Consider the following 20,559-nt stretch of genomic DNA (forward strand, 5'->3'; position numbering starts at 1 on the left):
AAAGAAGTGCCTGAGTAGGGGGAAGGTGGGACGGCCTCTTTGAGAAAGTAACATTTAAACTGAGATATGAATGACCAAGATGGCTGTCGGAGTTTAGGCTCCACTAATCTGTTAACAGCCCAAGCGCTATTTCCTTCAGTGTAGTCAGGAAATACAGGTGAAGGTCACAGACAGGGAAGGACAGTAGCACCCAGTAACAAGGGAGAACACAAAAAGGAAATACAGAAAAGAGAGTTGGTTTAGATGGGTAGTAACAGAAGGGGAGAAAACAATGGGAGAAACTTGAGGGACACTTAAAACAGAGTTTAGACTTTCTGCTTAAGGCAAAGAAAGCACTCACATAAACAATGGGGAAAAAACCAAAAGCACTTATGATATAGCTCCTTGACAGTATTTTATAACAGTAATAATAGCTAGCAATATTGAATAATTTCTACATGCCAGGTCTTCTGTATTTTACATAGTTAATTTATTGAATCTTAACTCTCCAATGAGGCAGATGCTTCTATTCTCCCCATTTGGCAGATGAAGAAACTGCACTACCACAAGGTTTGGAGGCCTACCTAATGTAGAAGATTATATAGCAGTTAGTTACAGAGCCTGGAGTTGAACCCAGGCAGGCGGGCTCCATAATCCATGCTATGAACCACTATATTACACTTTATTCCAAGAATCAAGTTCTTTGTAAATCTGTGATCATGATTAAGAGATATAATTAGTTGGGACTAATTTCAGAAGAATTTAATTTTTTCATATGAGGCACAAAAGTTGAAAACGTAAGATCCAAATAAAACAAATTTGCCAGTTTATAGTAGGATACACAGCAATAACTTGTTAGGAGTTAACACAAGTGTTTTCATCTTAAGCTTTTCTCTGTTTATTCCTAGGCACTCAAAAGGTCAATAACTAACATTAATGAACACCTTGTCCACTGGTTATTGGCTTTATTTTAATGCATGAAGCGTTCTGTGCTTTAACAATACCTATTTTATTGATTATCTAGTGCTTACCTAGTTATTTGGATATTCCTCTACTATTAATAAATGAGTTCTGCACAGTCATGAGCAAATGAATGAACAACAGAGTGAAATTTATCACCCTAGAGAGTAATAAATTCTCATATTCTCAATCTGACATTTATTTGGCCAAGGGGTGTGTGTGTGTGTGTGTGTGTGTGTGTGCATGTGATCAAATTGTATAGATGGAATTTATGTCATTCTTCTCCACAGAATTTACCGACAGAGAATGAAAGGCAATTGATCATTCGTTATTTAGAGATTTCTCCCTTACGCTACTCATATAGACCACAAACCATGTGGTGGGAACAGTGAACTTTGCGTTAATTTTCGTTTTTTACTACTTGCATTGTTCACAGTTTCAGACAAGTTCTTACAGGTAGCATTAAAAAAAAAACATGTATAGTCTGTAAACATTATTCTCTGAACTACTTAGTTTCTTCCTTAAAATATTTAGATTTAGTGAGCTTAGTTCTTATGACCCAGTGCATTAAATCTCAAGATTTTATACACAAAAGACTTGACCACACAGCTTTTTGTTAATTCTGTTGTTAAGACTAGATTCTACATGAATATATATTTATATCTGAACAAAGCTTTTGATTTCCTTGTATCTGTAAACATCTAGAACAATAAATAACCCTTGGGTAATTTGCCTTTTGAGATCATTTTGTTCCAATATATTTTTACATAACAGCACAGTTACTGAGCAATACTTGGAGTTTTAGAAAATTGGATACATTGGATTCCATCTCATATGTGCCTCTACACATCTAAAATTGTGAAAAGAATGATAGTTTAGTAATAAATATTAAGGAATTGGATGTCACTTATCTTAAACTCATTTTTAAGGAGATGATAAAGAATCTCATAATTTATATCATAATTGAGGTTGATGGTAAAGCTGTTTTTTTTTTCCATTAAAAAACCAATACTTTGGTTTTGTTAATCATCTAAATAATTCTTTAGGAAGGAAAGGAGCTTTCCTAGAACATACCGTAAATGGAGATTTTTAGATCATAGAATACTTAGCCCTTTCCTTCTCAGAATTCCTATTCTTGGCAAAAAAAACCCAAACAAACAACCTTTGTGTTGTCATCATCTTCCTAATGGGGGCCAAATCAAGGGATTATAAATCAGGTAGGGAGTCCCCTGTGGACTTTATAGATTTATTTAAAAGATCAAGTTGCTAACTGCTGTCCGTGCAGATAACAATTAAAGAAATAGGATGAGATGGAAATAGAGTGGGTGTAGACTCTGCAAAGGAACTAACACTAATTTAAGGGACAGAGGAAGAACCCAATAAGTACCAAAGTTGAAAGATTCCTTGATTAGTTGTGAGGAGACTTGTGTTCTGGCCCAGGTCTGTCAGCAGGCAGCTAGGATCTTAAATGTCACTTCCTCACAGTGGAGCATCCTTAGTAAGGGATTGGACTAGTTTCACTCTGAGGGTGAGCTTTAAGTAAGACAATTTATTTTATAAGCCAAGAATTTAATAGAATGGAATTATTCCCTTGATACTGTATTTAAAGGTGATTATGATCTTAGTAACATTTAAAAGACTAACAGTGCATTTAATAGTGTATTTTTATTTAATTTTGTTAAGTGCCTTAAATCCTGTTTTGGGGCAAGTTATATATAGATTAGTAAGATGATAAAGAAATGTATGACAGCTATGACCACTATAAATTAGAAATATATGACTGATTTCTATCATAAATACAGTAAATATAATACTGTATTGGTTATTTTAGATTTATTTGTATCATATGAGAGATTTTATAGTCCAGCCTTTAAGAAGTTAAATTTCAATCTTTAACAATAAAGAGCATTTTTTTCTTAAAGTGCATAGTATCTCCATATCTTCCTGAAATTTTCAAAATGACTTATCCCCAACTGAATCCACAGTGCTATGTTGACAGCTATATCATTTCTGATACATGTCTGTATTGAGATATATGTTCCCAGTACCTTGACTACTAACACACTAAGTGTTACATACACATCATTTTGTTAAGAATTATTATTTCACTCCAGCTAGAGGCTACTTTTAACTTGTTCATCATATTTTCATGAAGTAGGATTGCTTGTGTATGAATATAATTTCTATCTATCGTTATTGCCAGCACATTGTCTAGCCAATTAGTCAGGACTGGAAAATGGGAGGAAGTGGTGGGAAAGGGTTATGGATTCCTGTAAGAATAAAATGTCATTTATTTTGCATATGATACTGTTAAATTGCACTCAAGGTATTCTTTCTCCTTAAAATTTTAAGGGCTTAAACAGAAAGACATTCTGCAGATTAATACTTTAGGTGGGGGTTAGGTGAACAGACCAAATCCTACCCCCCCCCACCCCCCCCCAGAGGATATAATTAAGAGGTAATGTTTCACTGCAAAGTGATTGCAGCTGGATTTGTTATTATGATGAAAGCCTTTGGTTCAAACGCTGAACCAAATGAGGGTCCTTCAAGTGTTAGACTTCTTCCTGCTCCAGTCTACTGAAATATATATATTTTTTAATTTTCACTTCCTCTTTGAATTTTATTTTCATTTCCTCTAAGGTAATGTGGCAGTTATCTTAAATGATTTTCCTCTTCTGACAGGTAGATATAAATTCTTCTTTCAATTGCTGTTCCTAACATTGGTCCAATCTTTTACCCACATTACCAATTCTAGTCTCCTTTTGCTCTTAATTGCTTACCTTGCTATACATGCCTTATTCTATTACTTATTTTGTACATATTGAACTCTAAGTTACAAATACTTTAAAATGAATGCTATATTTTTAGTACATAAAGGTGAGCATTTTTAAGCCATATCTTTGTTGTGAAACATTGTTAAAACTGTATACTAGCCTTTGTATATAAACTCATTCTAATTATCTCACCTATTGAAAAAGTAACCAAACCACTTGTAAGGGTTTCTTAGCCACTCACTTATTTAATAGACTTGGTTGAGTTTTTTAGGACTGTTAATTTTGTATTTTCTATTTCTCCTAGTCAAAGTGGAAAAAAGCCCACCTGTTAAGGGCTCCCTCTCTGGAAAAGTCAATCTCCCTTGTCATTTTTCAACCATGCCTACGTTACCACCCAGTTACAACACCTCTAGCGAATTTCTCAGAATCAAATGGTCTAAGATTGAATTGGACAAGAGTGGAAAAGATTTGAAGGAGACTACTGTTCTTGTAGCCCAAAATGGGAATATCAAGATTGGTCAGGGCTATAAGGGGAGAGTGTCCGTGCCTACACATTCTGAGGTCGTCGGGGATGCCTCGCTCACCATGGTCAAATTGCGCGCAAGTGACGCGGGCCTCTACCGCTGCGATGTCATGTACGGGATTGAAGACACACAAGACACAGTATCATTGGCGGTGGACGGTAAGGCTTCCCAAATCTGTAAGACATGATACCTGGTTCAGAAGTGTTGTGAAGCAGTACTTGAAGTGAATGGTGTTCGGAGTTTGGACAAGTGGAAGAAACATCAGTCATTTCAACAGTTCATGCCTTTCACCAAAAATGAACTGTTATTTCTTTAAGGGTCAAGGAAGGTGACATTTTGCACAGCACCTTCACTGATTCAGGAAAGTGCAGTATAATGGAATTAATGAATAGCTCAAGACATGATAAATAGTTCAAGAACTAATTATTTCCTTACTTTGACCTACCTGTGTGTGATTACTTTTTAAGACCACAAAGGCTGATCTACATTTTATTTTAATTTTTACGACATGTGTGTACGCACACACACATGTGCACACACACGCGCGTGCGCACACACACACACACACCTTTTCTCCTTTTTCTCACTGTCCTAGCATAATTATTAAAATCTTTGAGTTTCTTTTTAAGAAATATAAATTCTACCTTAACTTACATTGAAGAAATAGGGCATTTAATAAGTATCATGGTACATGTCACAGTGCCTTAGAAAGGCCAGGACCTAAGAAACATTTGTATTGGATCAAAATAAAACTCGGTGAATTTTTTGTTTTAAAGGTCAATATACTAACTGTTATACATTAAGGCTTGCAATGAGGCATTTTCATTTTAGCCCTCTTTCAGTGGTGGTTTGTATGTCATTTGAATTTAAGTTAGGAGACAAAGCAAAGAAAAATTGCTTTAATTGGGTACACACATAATACCATAGCTCTTGGAAACAGAATATTTTGGCAAGTTATTAAGCAAGATTCTAATACCCAGACATGATAGAACAGATTTTTCTTCCATCCCTCCATTTTCCTATAAAATATTTACCTTTCAGAAATATATACAGAGGGTTTTATTAAAACTTTCTTCTGTAGCCAAAAGGAAATACTTTGAATTTCAGATGCAGAGAATTAATTTACTGTACATTCTTTTATGTTCAGATTCTGTTACTGTCTCCTGTCAATCTATTTTTACGTTGTGCAGGCATCCACTAAATATCCTGGGCTCTTCAGTCTTTTGACCTTTTTATTATTTATTTTAGTTAGCCTAGGATTGTTTTGCTGTACTGATATTTTTTTTAATCTGTGTGTGTGTTTGTGTATTATATTTATATCTTATATAAATAGATTATTAATAAATTATAAATATATAGTAGTGGTATATGCACACTATGTATAAATTTATATATATTTTTAAAATCTCTAAAGGAATTTAACAACTTCTTACTAATTTCACCATTAAAGAATTAGCGATGGATTTTCCCCTTGCCCCTGCGAAACAATGAAAATCCTCCACTTAATCTCCTTAGCCCCATGAGGTCTTCAAATTATCCCAACAACTGCAGATACTTATACCAACTGATATTCCCTGCCCTGCTCTTGGAGGCCCCTTTGTGCCCCCTTACAGTCTTCAGTGCACATGGAAGATTTTTAATTATCAAGAGGACTGTTGGAAGCTTTGATCGACATAAGACTAATTTAAAACCATTCAAATTCTTGCTTAAGCCTTAGAGATCACTATAAACTATCTCATACTTACCAGATAGTATGATACACACTTCCTGGTGATTTTAGAGTATTTCTATAAAGGTACAAATTTTTGGAAAGGCATTTGATGAATTTTTCATTGCACTGTCAGAAATGGGAAAATGAATGTTAGTTGTCATTGCATCTACTCGGTGCCTGTGCAGGTCTTTTTGTGTTGACACTTATCAGATGTGATCATCTATGACATGGCTAGTCTGTTCCCCTGTATTTACTTTATTGGCACATAACCTGTCTTGCAAGAAGGAGACATTTTAAGGATGGGCATATGGAAGACAGTCTTATAACTAGAAGTCAGACTGTGGGACATAGACTGTTGTCAACCCAAGGGAATTACTAGGAATAAAAAAACAGTGGAAGATATCTTGGAAACCAAAGTTCATTCTGCATAACAAAAAAAGTGGTCTTAGGCAATTTGACCCCTAATAAAATCTCATCCATAAGACCCAGTTGCCCCAACTTTTATTTTCTAGTGACTTCCCAGGCCCCTTACCTTGATTCACTTTGCAGTCTTACAGAAACGAGTCACCACATTTAGTGCAATTAAAGATGGAGATGCTCTTGTTGAAGTAAGAGGAGAAGACCAAAACCTCACTCCTACCCCCACCCTCATCCCCACCCAGTTACTCTTCCCTCAGCCCTCTGACAATTCCTTGAGCCCTGGAGAACAGCTCTAGAACCACTAGACTATGCAACTCCTAACATACAGCAAAGTGGAGTTGGAGGCAAGTACCAAGATGCCTGGCTTCAACTCAGGGGAATCTGGGTAACTTTACTTCAAGCCTTCTTTGGGATAAAAATCGTACATTTTATTTGTCTTAGTGGAAACCCTCAGTTATGCTAGTCAGATGGTGAATATGATAAGCAGTGGGTGGGAGTTAGTAGCCTATACAACATTTTTAAAACTTTTGCCTAATTTGACTTTCATATCAGGTAACATAAGCAATGTTAGGTACACTTTATTGTGGGGGGTGGAGATTAACTCAGTATATGATTAAGGAACAAATTAGTAATTGGAACAAGTCTTCTCGCTCATACATAGTCCATTGTCTTTTTCTTCTTAGTACATTGTTTCTGGAAGTAAATATCTCAATGTTTTATGTTTGGAGGAAGCGGGGTTAGTGAATGTTCCATGTGCTTCTATTCAGTTGGGCCTAGGTAAAATAGGGCAAGTTGACCTCATGGCCCCCTTAACTCTTTGTATCTCCTGCAGGACCTACTCTGTTTAGTTGTCCAGTGTTCCCATGATAATGTGAATACCACCTGTAATTGGAGAAACTGTCCACCCCTTGGAATTTTAGTGGCCTAAATCTTTTTCTTAGATTGTTGACATGAGAATAGAAAATTCCTGGTTAAGAAACTTTCTAATGGAGCACAATGGGACACCTGGGTGAACGGCATTTCTGGGGCTCCTCACATCACCATAACTTTATGTAATGCCACATAAAATGAAAATAAAGTATCACCATGGTGTTATTACCATGGGAGCAATTAATTTGATGTATTACATCAGTGAGAAACTTTGCAAATTATGGTGGGATATTTGAACATGCCAGTAATTGCTTGTGGCTCTCTTTGCAGGGGTTGTGTTTCACTACAGAGCGGCGACAAGCAGGTATACTCTGAATTTTGAGACTGCACAGAAGGCTTGTGTGGATATTGGGGCAGTCATAGCAACCCCAGAGCAGCTCCATGCCGCCTATGAAGATGGATTTGAACAGTGTGATGCAGGTTGGCTGTCTGATCAGACCGTCAGGTGAGAGGTCTGGGGGCCACAAGCTGTAATTCATTAATTTGAGAGTAAGAATAAAGTACTTCTTACTAGTCTTTTATTTCCCCAGATATCCCATCCGGGCTCCCCGGGAAGGCTGTTACGGAGATATGATGGGGAAGGAAGGAGTCAGGACCTATGGATTCCGTTCGCCTCATGAAACTTACGACGTATACTGCTACGTGGACCATCTAGATGGTACGATGTTTGAATTTCTAAAACTTCATTGGAACTAAGGAAATTGAAGAAGGACTGGGAGCACGTAGGAATAGAGCAAATTTTCATGCTTGTTTGGATTCCAAACAGCAGCATTTAGTTTAAATGACCGTATGATTGTGGTAAAATAAGCTTAAATTAAAGTGGAAAGAGAAGGAGGAGTGTCCAAATGGTTATGCAGGTTAGACATTTCTTTAGTTAATGGCAGGTTTTCTTTCAGGCATGCTGCTATTGGACTGTTTCCAATACACTTTTAGAGCCTTAAGAATAGAAAGCTGTAAGGGTGGTACCTATTCTTGTGAGAACTTCAGGTAAAATGCTGTGATGACAAACCACTATGAATCCAAGTGCTGATAAACACCCAGAGCTCAACTAAATAGTGTAAACTAGCCCAGGAGGGATTCTCATGTTTTACGTCTTCTTGTGGTAACTTTGCTACACTAATATTCAGAGCAATCATACATTCATTCAAGCAATCAACACATTAAAAAAACCACCTACTGTATGATAGGTACTCTGTTAGTCATTAGGGATATGAAACCAGATAAGATATAGACCTTACTTCAAAGATGTTTTGAGTCTGATTGATTATGGCACTATCATTTCTCACTAGGCATGAGTCAGAGGTTCTTAAAAGCCAGTGTGAGTTCAGTAGTGGCAAAATCACAAGAGGGGCACAATGCAGTTTTACTGTAAGACACATGGAATAGAAGTTTCTGTGAATTAAATATTGAATTGGCTTGTACTTTTAATTTTGGATGGGTGCATGTGAAAAGAAGAATCTCAGCTTTCTTATGTGTAGAATAAAGAGGTTAGACTAGATCGTTTCCCTCGTCCCTTCCAACATTAAAATTCTATGATTCTGTGTTTCTGTGAGTTGAATAAACAAGCTCAGAGACTGAAAACTAGAAACTAAGTAGCTTATATTTTCCTAATGCCCTGACTAAACTTGAATAAGAAGGCCAACTTACCAGAAGGCTGCTTAAGTGTGGTTTTCTAGCATCTTACCATTCTTATTATAACTACCATTTAAGAATGGTAAATGTATTTTCTAAATTAGAACTTTGGATTTGAACAATTTCCATTTTTGTATAGGGACAAAGGGAAAACATCTACAAAATCCAACCTATGAGATACATATATCTCATACATATATGAGATACATATATGAGGTATATGTATCTCATAGGTTGGATTTTATGGATATATATGCTATATATATATACTGAATTTTTTATATTAAATATAATTTATTGTCAAATTGGTTTCCATACAACACCCAGTGCTCATCCCAACAGGTGCCCTCCTCAATGCCCATCACCCACTTTCCTCTCCCTCCCACCCCCATCAACCCTCCGTTTATTCTGTTTTTAAGAGTCTCTCATGATTTGGCTCCCTCCATCTCTAACTTTTTTTTTTTCCATTCCACTCCCCCATGGTCTTCTGTTAAGTTTCTCAGGATCCACATATGAGTATATGTATCTGTCTTTTGATTACATACATACAGATACATACAGTATCTGTCTTTTGATTACAAAATATGGATGTGTGTGTGTGTGTGTGTGTGTGTATGGAATTTGAATGTTTTTGTTTTAGTACACAAAGTTGAAAGAGAAAGACAAAAGAATCAGTATAAATACTAATTTAAGCACTGGCTGAAATTTCTGTCTGTAGAGTAATAAAGCTTTTATTTGTTTTATAGAAGAAATTTGACAGTTCTGGAGGATATTCAGCATCTTTACAGTGACATTGTTCTAGAAATTTTTTCTTCCTTGTTTGTTGTCCCTTGGAATAATTAGCAAATCTTTACACACTGATACTTTCCTTCTTGCCCTGAAATTGGACTGGTGTGCAGGGGGAGGTTAAAGAGGGCTTTTGTGAGTGAGGATGTATGAGGAAGATCACAAGATCACTCTTGTAAAGGTCTCTCTCCTTTTTTTAAAAAATTTTTTTAAATGTTTATTTATTTTTGAGAGAGACAGAGACAGAATTTGAATGGGTTGGGGCAGAGAGAGAGGGAGGCACAGAATCTGAAGCAGGCTCCAGGCTCCGAGCTGTCAGCATAGAGCCCGACGCAGGGCTTGAACTCACAAGCTGTGAGATCATGACCTGAGCTGAAGTCGGACCCTCAACTGACTGAGCCACCCAGGCGCCCCTCTCTCCTTCTTTTACTGAAGTGTATGCCTTTCTTTGAAGTAAAGACCATTGGCTAAACTTTGAATTGATAAAAATTCGTGTAGAAAGCTGACTTTAAAGTTACATCTGATGTTTCAATTGCCACATTGATAAAAGATTATTTGAAGGTGAGCCAAAATTCCTCATAAGAGAAATTTATTATTGTATTCATGGGTATCATAATTACTACCTATATTTTATTGTATTTTTGACAGCAAAGTATATGTGCGAGAGGGAGTAAAAATTAGAGATATTGATGTATTCAGAATGCATGTGATGGAACATACATCCAGTTATGAACTAAGGTGCAGGAGCTTTAGATCAGAAGCCAAATTGTTCCAGATGGTCTAATGAAAAAGTCAATTAAGTATAAAATGAAGTGTAGTTTAAAATGATAATTAATTTTGTGTTAATTTAGTCATTTAAAGCGAGAGATATTTAGTTGATGGATTGTCAATCCTCTTTTTTTCTTCTTGTTTTGTAATTCACATTCATTCTGATGTATGTGTGTCTTAAAAAATTCAAATAATCATACTCTATTCAATCCGGCTTATTTGGGGGAGAAGAAACTATTCTGGGTCTTACTCTAAGATGATTGTAGCACACTTATACATATGAACATAATATTCAATTCTATTTTTTAAAAAAACATAGTAAATATAAAATAGCAATTACATTAGCTATATCCATGAGCAAGGATTCCAGTATTAGTTGTGTTCTTGGAAATGGTCTAGACACTGTGTTGGCTTATTAGCCATGATTCAATAACAGAACACTGTTACTAAGAAATTAATGCAATTAAGATTCTAAAGTAGGAAATCTAGAAATTAAGATCCACAAAACAATCTATTAGGAAGTTTAATCTGTGTTTCCTGGTGAAATAGATTTGGAAACTTGAGAGGGTTCCTTATTAGGAAGTTTAATTTGTGTTTCCTGGAAATGTAGGTTTGGAAAATTTTGAGAGGCTTTAGAATAGAGTTGAGATGATTATACAGTTCAGAAAATCAAGTAAATGATTAGAGTTATCTAGAATGCTGAGAGAGCAGTCTTGGGAGGTACTTAAGGTCCTCGTAATAAAAAACAGGGGTGCACCTGGGTGGCTCAGTCGGTTAAGTGTATGACTTAGGCTCAGGTCATGCACTCACAGTTCATGGGTTTGAGCCCCTCGTCAGACTCTGTGCTGACAGTTCAGAACCTGGAGCCTGCTTTGGATACTGTGTCTCCCTCTCTTTCTGTTCCTCCCCCATTTGCACTCTGTCTCTCTCTCTTTTAAAAATAAATAAAGATTAAAAGAAAAAAAGGAACGGGAAGGACCTCCACTTCATCCCAGCTCTATCACTTACTAGTTGTGAGATCCTGAACAAGATTTCACCTCTGTTTCAGTTTATTCTCTGAAATGGAGACCATGAGAATACTTACCTTTTAATCATGGTATGAAGATGAAGTGAGTTAGTGTGTAAAGCTTTTATCACAGTGTGTGTCACAAAGTAAGTGCTCAAGAAATAATAGCTTATGGATATACAAAATGTTCTTTATTTCCACTGAATTCATCAAAAGAAGAAATGACTTTAAAATGGCAACTTTAGAGGCACCTGAGTGGCTCAGGAGGTTGAGCATCTGATTCTTGATTGTGGCTTGATTCATGATCCCAGGGTAGTAGGATCAAGCCCCATGTTGGGCTCCACCCTGACCTTAGACACTGCTTAACATTATCTCTTTCTCTCTCTCTCTCCTCCCTGCCCCGCCACTCTCCCCTGCTCATGTACTGTTTCCTGCTCATGTGCTCTTTTTCTAACATAAAAAAATAAAAAGTTTGCAACTCTGTGAATTAGGTTCACTGTAAGGACATTTTTTTCTGACAATGAATACTGCTAAATACAGAAATAATCCTCACAGACTATAAAATTTCTTCTCTGGAAGTTTCTTAAAACTAGAATTTTCCTAAGATGTTCTGAGTGCAATGCTCTGTCAAAGTCAGAGCCATGGTACTTTGAGGTATATAGAAAATAACTGGAAATGGGTCACTTTATGAAGAAGGGTGACTTTCATGTCGTCATTTTGAACATGATAAGTTGCTTGAACATTAGTGAAGAATTAAAATTAGTACAGTGGCAAAAAGAGTTCCTATGTTATTCCTCTTAAATTGTTTACAACAAGTATTCTCTGATTAGAACTTTCGCTTCTTAAGTCACAGTGTTCAGGAATTAATCTGGTATATGATTCCCCACAGAAGGTCATGGGTGCATAAACATGTCTACTTTGCTAGTGGGAGATTTAAATAATTCTGAAAGTGCTTTGTGAATTAATGCATTTCTGTGCTGAAGATTGGCAGTTTGATAGGAAATATTTGTATCGTAGCAAAAAATAATTCCTAAATAAGTTAGATAAGATAATGTTGGAAACAATGGAGTACAATGTAAATATTTCATCTAAAAACCCCACTCAACCACTTAAGGAATCTTTGCTTGCTTTTTAATAAAATTAATAGATCGACTGTTTATTTGATTTCTTTACGGTAGCAGGTCCTTGTGAGAAAGGTTTCCTTTTATAAAGGTGTTTAATTTTCCTGGCAGATAAATCATAGGGTTGTAGGTGAGGTCAAACTACTTTCATTTTCAAGGTTGACCCCACTTAATTTCCTTGCAATTGAGTCAATGCTTCCAGTCTCAACCATACATTCCACAAATTATTGACCTATGATCTTCTTGCTTGGGGACTTACATCCTGTCCTTCTATGGCCTATGTTTTCTTTGTAATCCTACCATTTGGCTATTATTTTACCTGAAATAACTATTACCCTACTATTCTGATTTCCTGGCTTCCACACAAGGTTCCCAGCACTTTGATGTGTCTTTCACATTTCACGTTCTCTTTCATTTTTATGGACTCTCTCCTTAATCTCATATCTGCTTCCTAAGTCCTAGTTGACCTTGATCACCCTTATATCTCTAAACCTTGAGTGTATGACTATAAGCACCTCCACCCCCACAATGTTTGCTTATGCCTCTCTCTCTCCTGTAAGACTGTGACTTCTGGGAGGAAAGGAACCATGTATATCCCCACTATGTCCTTGGCACATAGTAGGGACTCCATAGACAGAGTTTAATAAATGTATGAATTCTTGAATTAACCTCCAAACCAGAAGTGCTCACTCGACTCGCCGTGCTTTGCACTTCCCCCTTGAATAACTTCACGCCTCTCTAGGCTTTAGCATTATTCTAGTTAGTTCCCAAATTTTCATTGCTACAATTTCCTCATTAATTTAATTTCACATTTGTTCTATTGTAGATAAAACATTCCTTGTAGGATGAATGAGGCACAAAAGTACACCAAAATAACAAGTGAAAATGAAGATGTTAGTTTCTAGTTTTGCTCGTTTAGGCCTGAATTTTCTTCTGAATTCCATACTCCTATTTCTAGTTTGTGAAATTATTCCTGTATCTAATTGGTTCTCAAAAATAATCCCTATGCCTTTAGCAGATCTTCAAGGGGTCTGTTTGATGACCATCAAAGTACTCAAACACCATGGCCATGTTCTTCCTATGTTGGTCTTCTACTCAGCATCATGTAGTAAATTTTCTGTCATCTTCCTCCTCAAGTATAAACTCTGCATGATCTATGAAGCCCTCCCACCTGGCTGGAGAACAACCAATCCAAACTTATTTCCCTCTTTCCAACATGGTGTGTGCACAGGCCCTCTGAAGATCCTGTGCTTGCTGCTACCCATAGGTGTGCTTTGACCCTCTCAGAGAACATGAGCTTTCTGACACTCTGCTCTTCCACTCTTCCCTGTACCTGAAAACTTAACTGCTTTTTCTTCTTCGTTTTTTACATTTTTTTGAGAGAGAGAGTGCACGCGTAAGCAGGGGAGGGGCAGAGAGAGAGGGAAACACAGAATCCAAAGCAGGCTCCAGGCTCTGAGCTGTCTGCACAGAGCCAAACTTGGTGCTAGAACCCATGAACCGTGAGATCATGACCTGAGCCAAAGTCAGATGCTTAACTGACTGAGCCGCCCAGACGCCCGGAAAACTTACTGCTTCCAAGTGCAGTGCTCACACTGTGATTTTCTTACTCTCAATTCCCACTTTTCATAGTTCCACATGCTTGGCATTTCATTGTTCTCTAGTTGCTTTATAGGCAGTGAATACAAAATGTGACCTGTTAGTTTTGTTTCTGCAAAACTTCTGTAACTCATGGTAGAGATAAGGCCATAAACATCTTCCATACCTCTCTCAATTGCAATGAAGAACCTATTCCAGTAATTGATACATAATAATTACTTAAGAAATAACTTGGTGGTGATTGCATTATTTCTTCCAATTTTGTCTCTTCTCAAATACAATTACCACCACCTTTCCATTTCTGTATTTGAAAAAAATGCTTCACTTTGTTCACCAAAGTTTTTTAATGTTTATTTATTTTTGAGAGAGAGAGAGAGAGAGAGAAACAGAGCATGAGTCGGGGAGGTGCAGAGAGAGAGGAAGACACAGAATCCGAAGCAGGCTTCAGGCTCCCAGCTGTCAGCACAGAGCCAGAGGTAGGGCTCAAACTCACGAACTGTGAGATCATGACCCGAGCCGAAGTTTGACACTTAACCAACTGAGCCACCCAGGCACCCCTTGTTCACCAAATTTACTAAGAATGTTTTTGTGGGGTTTTTTTAATCCTTTTGGACGACCACGATACTAACTGTTCCTCTCACACTTCTCTCTGGTCTCTTAGAAAGCATTCCTTCCTAGAAATACTTTCTCTTCTTCAACTTCTTACAGTAATTTCCCTTTCTTGCCACCCCAGCCAATCATCCTGTCTGGGATTGGTTCCTTTGTACCCACTCATTTTTAGATTGCTTCCTCATGTCAAAGTCCAGTATAGTTCTGGGGCACCTGGGTGGCTCAGTCAGTTAAGCGTCCAACTTCAGCTCAGGTCATGATCTCACAGTTTGTGAGTTTGAGTCCCACACAGGGCTCTCAGCTGTCAACACAGAGCCTGCTTAGGATCCTCTGTCCCTTTCTCTCTCTGCCCTTCCCCTGTTCATGCTATCTCTCTCTCTCTCTCTCTCTCTAAAAAATAAACATACAAAAATCTTTTTAGTCCAGTATAGTTCTGTCACCTCCATGACTTGTTTAATTCTTTTATGTCATCCTTGTGTTTGGCCTAGAACCAAAAAATAATCTTTTCCTTTTTGTTATCATATGATCTCCTTTAGATATGCAAAGCTAAAAATTTAGGGAAAGACCCAAATGTCATTAAACAGGTCTTAGAGCAAATCTTAGTTCAGACTTTTTTGGAGGCTTTGATTGGACAAAAATCAGATATCGTATCTTGAAATTGTGTGATTTCCTGATGGCAGATTCTCAGATTGACTTTTAATTTCAGTGGAATTTACAGCATGTAATCTACAAAATATTTCACTGGCGGGAGTTATCTAAGAATCCATGATACTGGCCTTATTCAGTTAAAAAGTCCTATGTCAATGGGGTGCCTGGGTACCCCAGTAGGTTGAACATCTGACTCTTGACTTTGATTCAGGTCTCAGAGTTTGTGAGATTGAGCCCTGTGTCAGGCTCTGCATTGACAGGGCAGAGCCTGCTTGGGATTCTCTCCCTCTCTCTCTCTCTCTGCCCCTCCCCTGTTTGTGTGCCCTCTCTCCCTCTCTCTCTGTCTCTCAAAATAAATAAACTTTTTTTTTTTTTTTAATTTTAAGTACCATGTCAGCTAGAAGAGCTTCCTGCACACTGTGGTTCAATGGATGGTTCAAATATTGGTTCTGGATTACAGAACCTCTTCACTTTGGTTTACTTTGGTTTGGTGCTAGAAGATGCTGAAAACTTCATTTATTCTCTGAAGAACTCACAGAACCATAGATCATAGCTGGGGCTGTGGCTTCTGACATAGGCTTTGGAAATTAACATGTCTTGCTAAGGGCCTGAAACTGAACTTCAAGTTCTTTCTGCTTAAGTGTTTGCATAGCATAGCTAAGAGCCAGTGAAAAAAGTGACAAAGCATGGCACACTGGCAACACCTCTGGAAAATGATGTCCCCATTCACTACAATGATTTCAATAGATTGACTGTGAAATAGCTCCATAGGTAGGGTAAGGAAGGAAACTATTGTATGGGTGTATTATTGTTTAGGTTAATCCTCATGAAATCGTTGTCAGACAGTTATTGTTGTTGTTGTTTTTTTTTCTTTACCCTACTGTTTGCCATGAGGAAAGTTTAAATAATTGGATATGCCCTGTTTCCTATTCCACTATAGTAAACTCTTTTGGCCAACCACAGATTCCCCAGCGGAGCAACAGTGCTCTTACCAGTAAAGAAGGGATGATGTGCTCTCCAAGCTCCTGCAAAGCTCTGATTTCTCATATAAGAATATCTTAATTCTTATTTGAGTGATGATTTGTTTACTGATTATGTTGTCATGATTAGAACTGCTTGGTTAAATGGTAACTCTATTTTTAAATTTTCGAGGAACTGTTAGACTGGTTTTCAATATGGCCACACCATTTTAAGTTCTCACCAGCACTATATTAGGGTCCTGATTCTTTCACATTCTTGCCAACACTCATTTTTATCTGAAATTTTGATCATAGCCATCCTAATGGGTATTCAGTGATATCTCATTGTGGGTTTAATTTGTATTTACCTAATGGCTAATGATGTTAAGCAACTTTTCATGTACTTATTGGCCATTTATATATTTTCTTACAGAAATGTCTATTCAGTCCAGCTGAAAATGAATGTCATGGGGTGTAATGTACGGCATGACAACCATAGTAAATAATATTATATTTCGTGTCTGAAAGTTGCTAAGACAGTGAATCGTAAACATTCTCTTCACAAGAAAAAATATCTGTAACTATGTATGGTGATGGATGTTACCTAGACTTATTGTGGTGATCATTTCACAATATGTGCAAAGAGTGAATCATGATGTTGTACACCTGAAATGAATATAATGTATGTCAGCTAAATCTCAATTTTAAAAAATGTCTATTCAGAACCTTTGCCCATTTTTAATTGGGGTGTCTTTTTGTTGTTGGGTTATTTATACACTCTAGATTCAAATATCTTATCAGAAGGTTTGCACATATTTTTTCCCATTCCATGAGTTGTCTTTTTACTTTCTCAGTAGGGCCCTGTGATGCACAAAAATTTTCAGTTTTAATAAAGTCCAATTTATTTATTTTTCTTCTGTTGTTGGTGCTGTAAATGTAATATCTAAGGAAGACACTGCCAAATCCTTAGTCATGTAGAGTTGCTTCTGTGTTTTCTTCTAAGAGTTTTCTAAGTTTTAAGTTTTAAGCTTATTTTGATCAATTTTGAGTTAATTTTTATATGTAGTGCGAGATAAGTGTCCAAATTCATTCTTATATTTGTAGATATCCAGTTGTCCCAGCATCATTTGTTGAAAAGACTATTCTTTCCTTCATTTAATGACCTTGGTACCTTTTTGAAAATCAACTGATCATAGACATACAGATTTATTTCTGGACTTTCCATTCTATTCCACTGATTTATATGTCTGTACTTATGTCAGTACCCCATTGTCTTGGTTACAGTTGCTTTGCAGTAAATTTTGAAATTGGAAAGTGAGGGACCACTAACTATGTTCTTTTTCAAAATTATTTTAGTTATTTTGGGTCCCTTGAGTTCCCATCTGAATTTTAGGATGAGGTTGTCAGTTTCTACAAAGAAGCCAGCTGGGATTATGATGGAGATTGCATCGAATCTCTAGATCACTTTGAGGTATATTGCCATCTTAAACCATATTAAATCTTCTGATCAATGAATATGGGATGCTTTTCCATTTCTTAAGACCTTCTTTAACTTCTTTCAACAGCACTTTATAGCTTTCAGAGTATAAGTTTTGCAGTACTTTTATCAAACTTACTCCTAAATATTTTATTCTTTTTGATGCAAATGAAAATGGAATTTTCTTTACTCCTTTTTCTGATTGTTTATTGGAAGTATATATAAATGCAATTGATTTTTATATATTGGTCATGTATCTTGTATCATGCAACTTGGCTGAACTTGTTTATTAGTTTTAATAACTTTTTTTAATGTTTATTTATTTTTGAGAGAAAGAAAGAGCATGAGTGATGGGGGAGCAGAGAAAGGGAGACATAGAATCCAAAGCCGGCTCCAGGCTCCAAGTTGTCAGCACAGAGCCCAACACAGGGCTCAAACCCACGAACCATGAGATCATGACCTGAGCCGAAGTCAGACGCTTAACCAACTGAGCCACCCCAGCGCCCCAGTTTTAATAACCTTTTAATAGAATCCTTAGGATTTTCTATATATAGTCCCTTTCATTTGTAATCTTATCATAAGGAAGTAGACTTGTCATGTCATACACCCCTTGAAGCATGTGACAGTCATTTGCCATAAGGTTTTGATGTCAAGATCTCTTGGAGTTCTGAATCAAAAGAATGTCTTTGGAAATACAGTGACCATTTACCTTTCAGCTGTGAAAAGTTAAAAAAAAAAAAAAAAAGCCAAACTAGGCTGATCTGCCTGTGTAGACCTGCAGCCATACTGTGCCTGTCAAATCGAATAGCACATTCAATCTCTTATATATTTTGAAGACTCAGACACCCAGAAATGTTTCAGAACCTCTTTCTCACTCTAATTAAAATCTTACTGCTCTGTCAGTAGGAAAGAATGAGGAGATCCGACATCCTGAAAACCATAAAAATATGTTTAAATTTTAGTGAGGCTTCCTGTCTCAAATTGATATACATGAAATCTTGTATAATAATGCATTGACATATATGTAGATTCCTTGTCTCATGAATGTTATCTGATTTGGAGCATGTTAACGATCACAGTCAAAGGATGACAATTTTTTAAAATAATTAATTAAAAGTTAAAAAGTTCAAAGCTTTATCTCAAGCCACATCATGTTTCTCCTTCAGTCTAAAAACAAGTGAGAAATCTGAAAGGTGCTGATCGGGCTTTCCAGTCTCATTATCTCCAAATTAGAAATAATGCCTGCTTACCACTAGAAATGGAGTGAGGTGATGGTGGCAGCCTTGGAGGTTTGCTCGTCACTATTAACAGAAGGGTGGTCTCTGTGCAGGTGAAAGAGCATATCTTAGGGGAATTGACGTGACTTTGAATGACCTTCAAATATCAGTCGTCAAGATTATTTAGCAGTGCGTTAGCTGTTCATCAAGCATATACAGCCAATGGATTTTGTGACCCAGAGAATAATGAGCATTAGTCTTCGATGCTTTGATCATGTCTATATAGACACAGGCAAAAAAGAGCAAGAATAAGAGAGTGAAAGAGGGCAAGAGAGAGACAGAGGAAGAAAAAGAAAAGAGAAACCTCCTTTGAAACTTAAAAATCCCAAACTTCAAAGCTAATAATAATTGTGCTGACTTACTCTCATCACCAGGAAATTTGCCGTAAGTGGTTTTATTATATCAGTATTTAGAAGCTCATCCCATGTGGCTACTTCCAGCTCACGCACTGTAGCTACTTTGCATACATTTATTACTTATTTTCACTTAAATAGCGAGGAAATATAGTCACATTGATAAATCTTAACCTTCCTTAAAGTGAAAGACAGAGAGTTCTGTTTTCAAATGAGTAAAGGGAATCATGATTCGTTTATAAGTACTTATTTTCAGACTGGACAGTTTACAATAAAAGGGTTATGAGCACAAATAAACAGGAAAAAAAAACCACATTTATCACACTACCCAGAAAACATACCTAGTGAGGAAATTGATGAGATCTCAGGTTTGACTCTCTGTCGGCTTAGTCCAGGAGAGAATTGAGTATGACCTGCCCCTGCAAATTCCCTTTTTCTCCTTGGTGTTCATAAGGAATTGTCAGCAAGAGGGAACACTCTTATTGTAGCTTTGCTCTAGGTCCGGCTCTTTAATAATTTTTCTGAGTTACTCCTGGGTATAAACTCTAGCTTTTGAATGATGTGGGTCGTTTTAAACGTTTGATTTGTTTTCATCATTGCTTGCCTTTCAGTCTTTGTCATTCTTTAGTCTGCCAAGAAGCCGCTTGTCCATTTAGCAATCAGAAGTGTGGGAAAAGAACACTCATGGTCCAATTTCCAGGGAGTCTTGTAGCAGTTAGTTATCAAATGAAAGTATTTTATTTTCTCAATATTTCTGGTGGTGTTAATTCCCACAGTTAAGGTAAATTTAATTTGTGGGATGTCACCAGATATTAAAGTCTCACAAGCAGTGTCTTCCAGTTCCTTCTAGGACATCCCTAGAAAGTTAAAATAACAGGAATAATTTAAGTTAACATTTAAGTTGAGATTTTGGAAAAATATGCATTAAGATACTGCATATGTGTTTTTCAAATGGATATGTAAATTATACTATGTGTGAAATCCTCTGTTCTGCATCGTTATATCTTATGTGTTGCTAATGTGAGC

General features: G+C 36.8%; 1 protein-coding gene across 4 annotated transcripts in view; it reads left to right on the plus strand.

Moving 5' to 3' along the window:
• Nucleotides 1-20,559, plus strand: part of VCAN (versican) — a 110,390-nt gene that overhangs the window by 12,890 nt on the left and 76,941 nt on the right. For all 4 annotated transcript variants that reach the window (XM_053224619.1, XM_027038829.2, XM_027038836.2 and 1 more), the window contains exons 3-5: nucleotides 4,018-4,395; nucleotides 7,569-7,743; nucleotides 7,829-7,956. In XM_053224619.1, coding sequence (XP_053080594.1) covers nucleotides 4,018-4,395; nucleotides 7,569-7,743; nucleotides 7,829-7,956 — 681 coding nt within the window. The remainder of the gene's footprint in view (nucleotides 1-4,017; nucleotides 4,396-7,568; nucleotides 7,744-7,828; nucleotides 7,957-20,559) is intronic.

The sequence above is a fragment of the Acinonyx jubatus genome, chromosome A1 (genome assembly GCF_027475565.1).
Source record: "Acinonyx jubatus isolate Ajub_Pintada_27869175 chromosome A1, VMU_Ajub_asm_v1.0, whole genome shotgun sequence".
NCBI classification, from domain to species: domain Eukaryota; kingdom Metazoa; phylum Chordata; class Mammalia; order Carnivora; family Felidae; genus Acinonyx; species Acinonyx jubatus.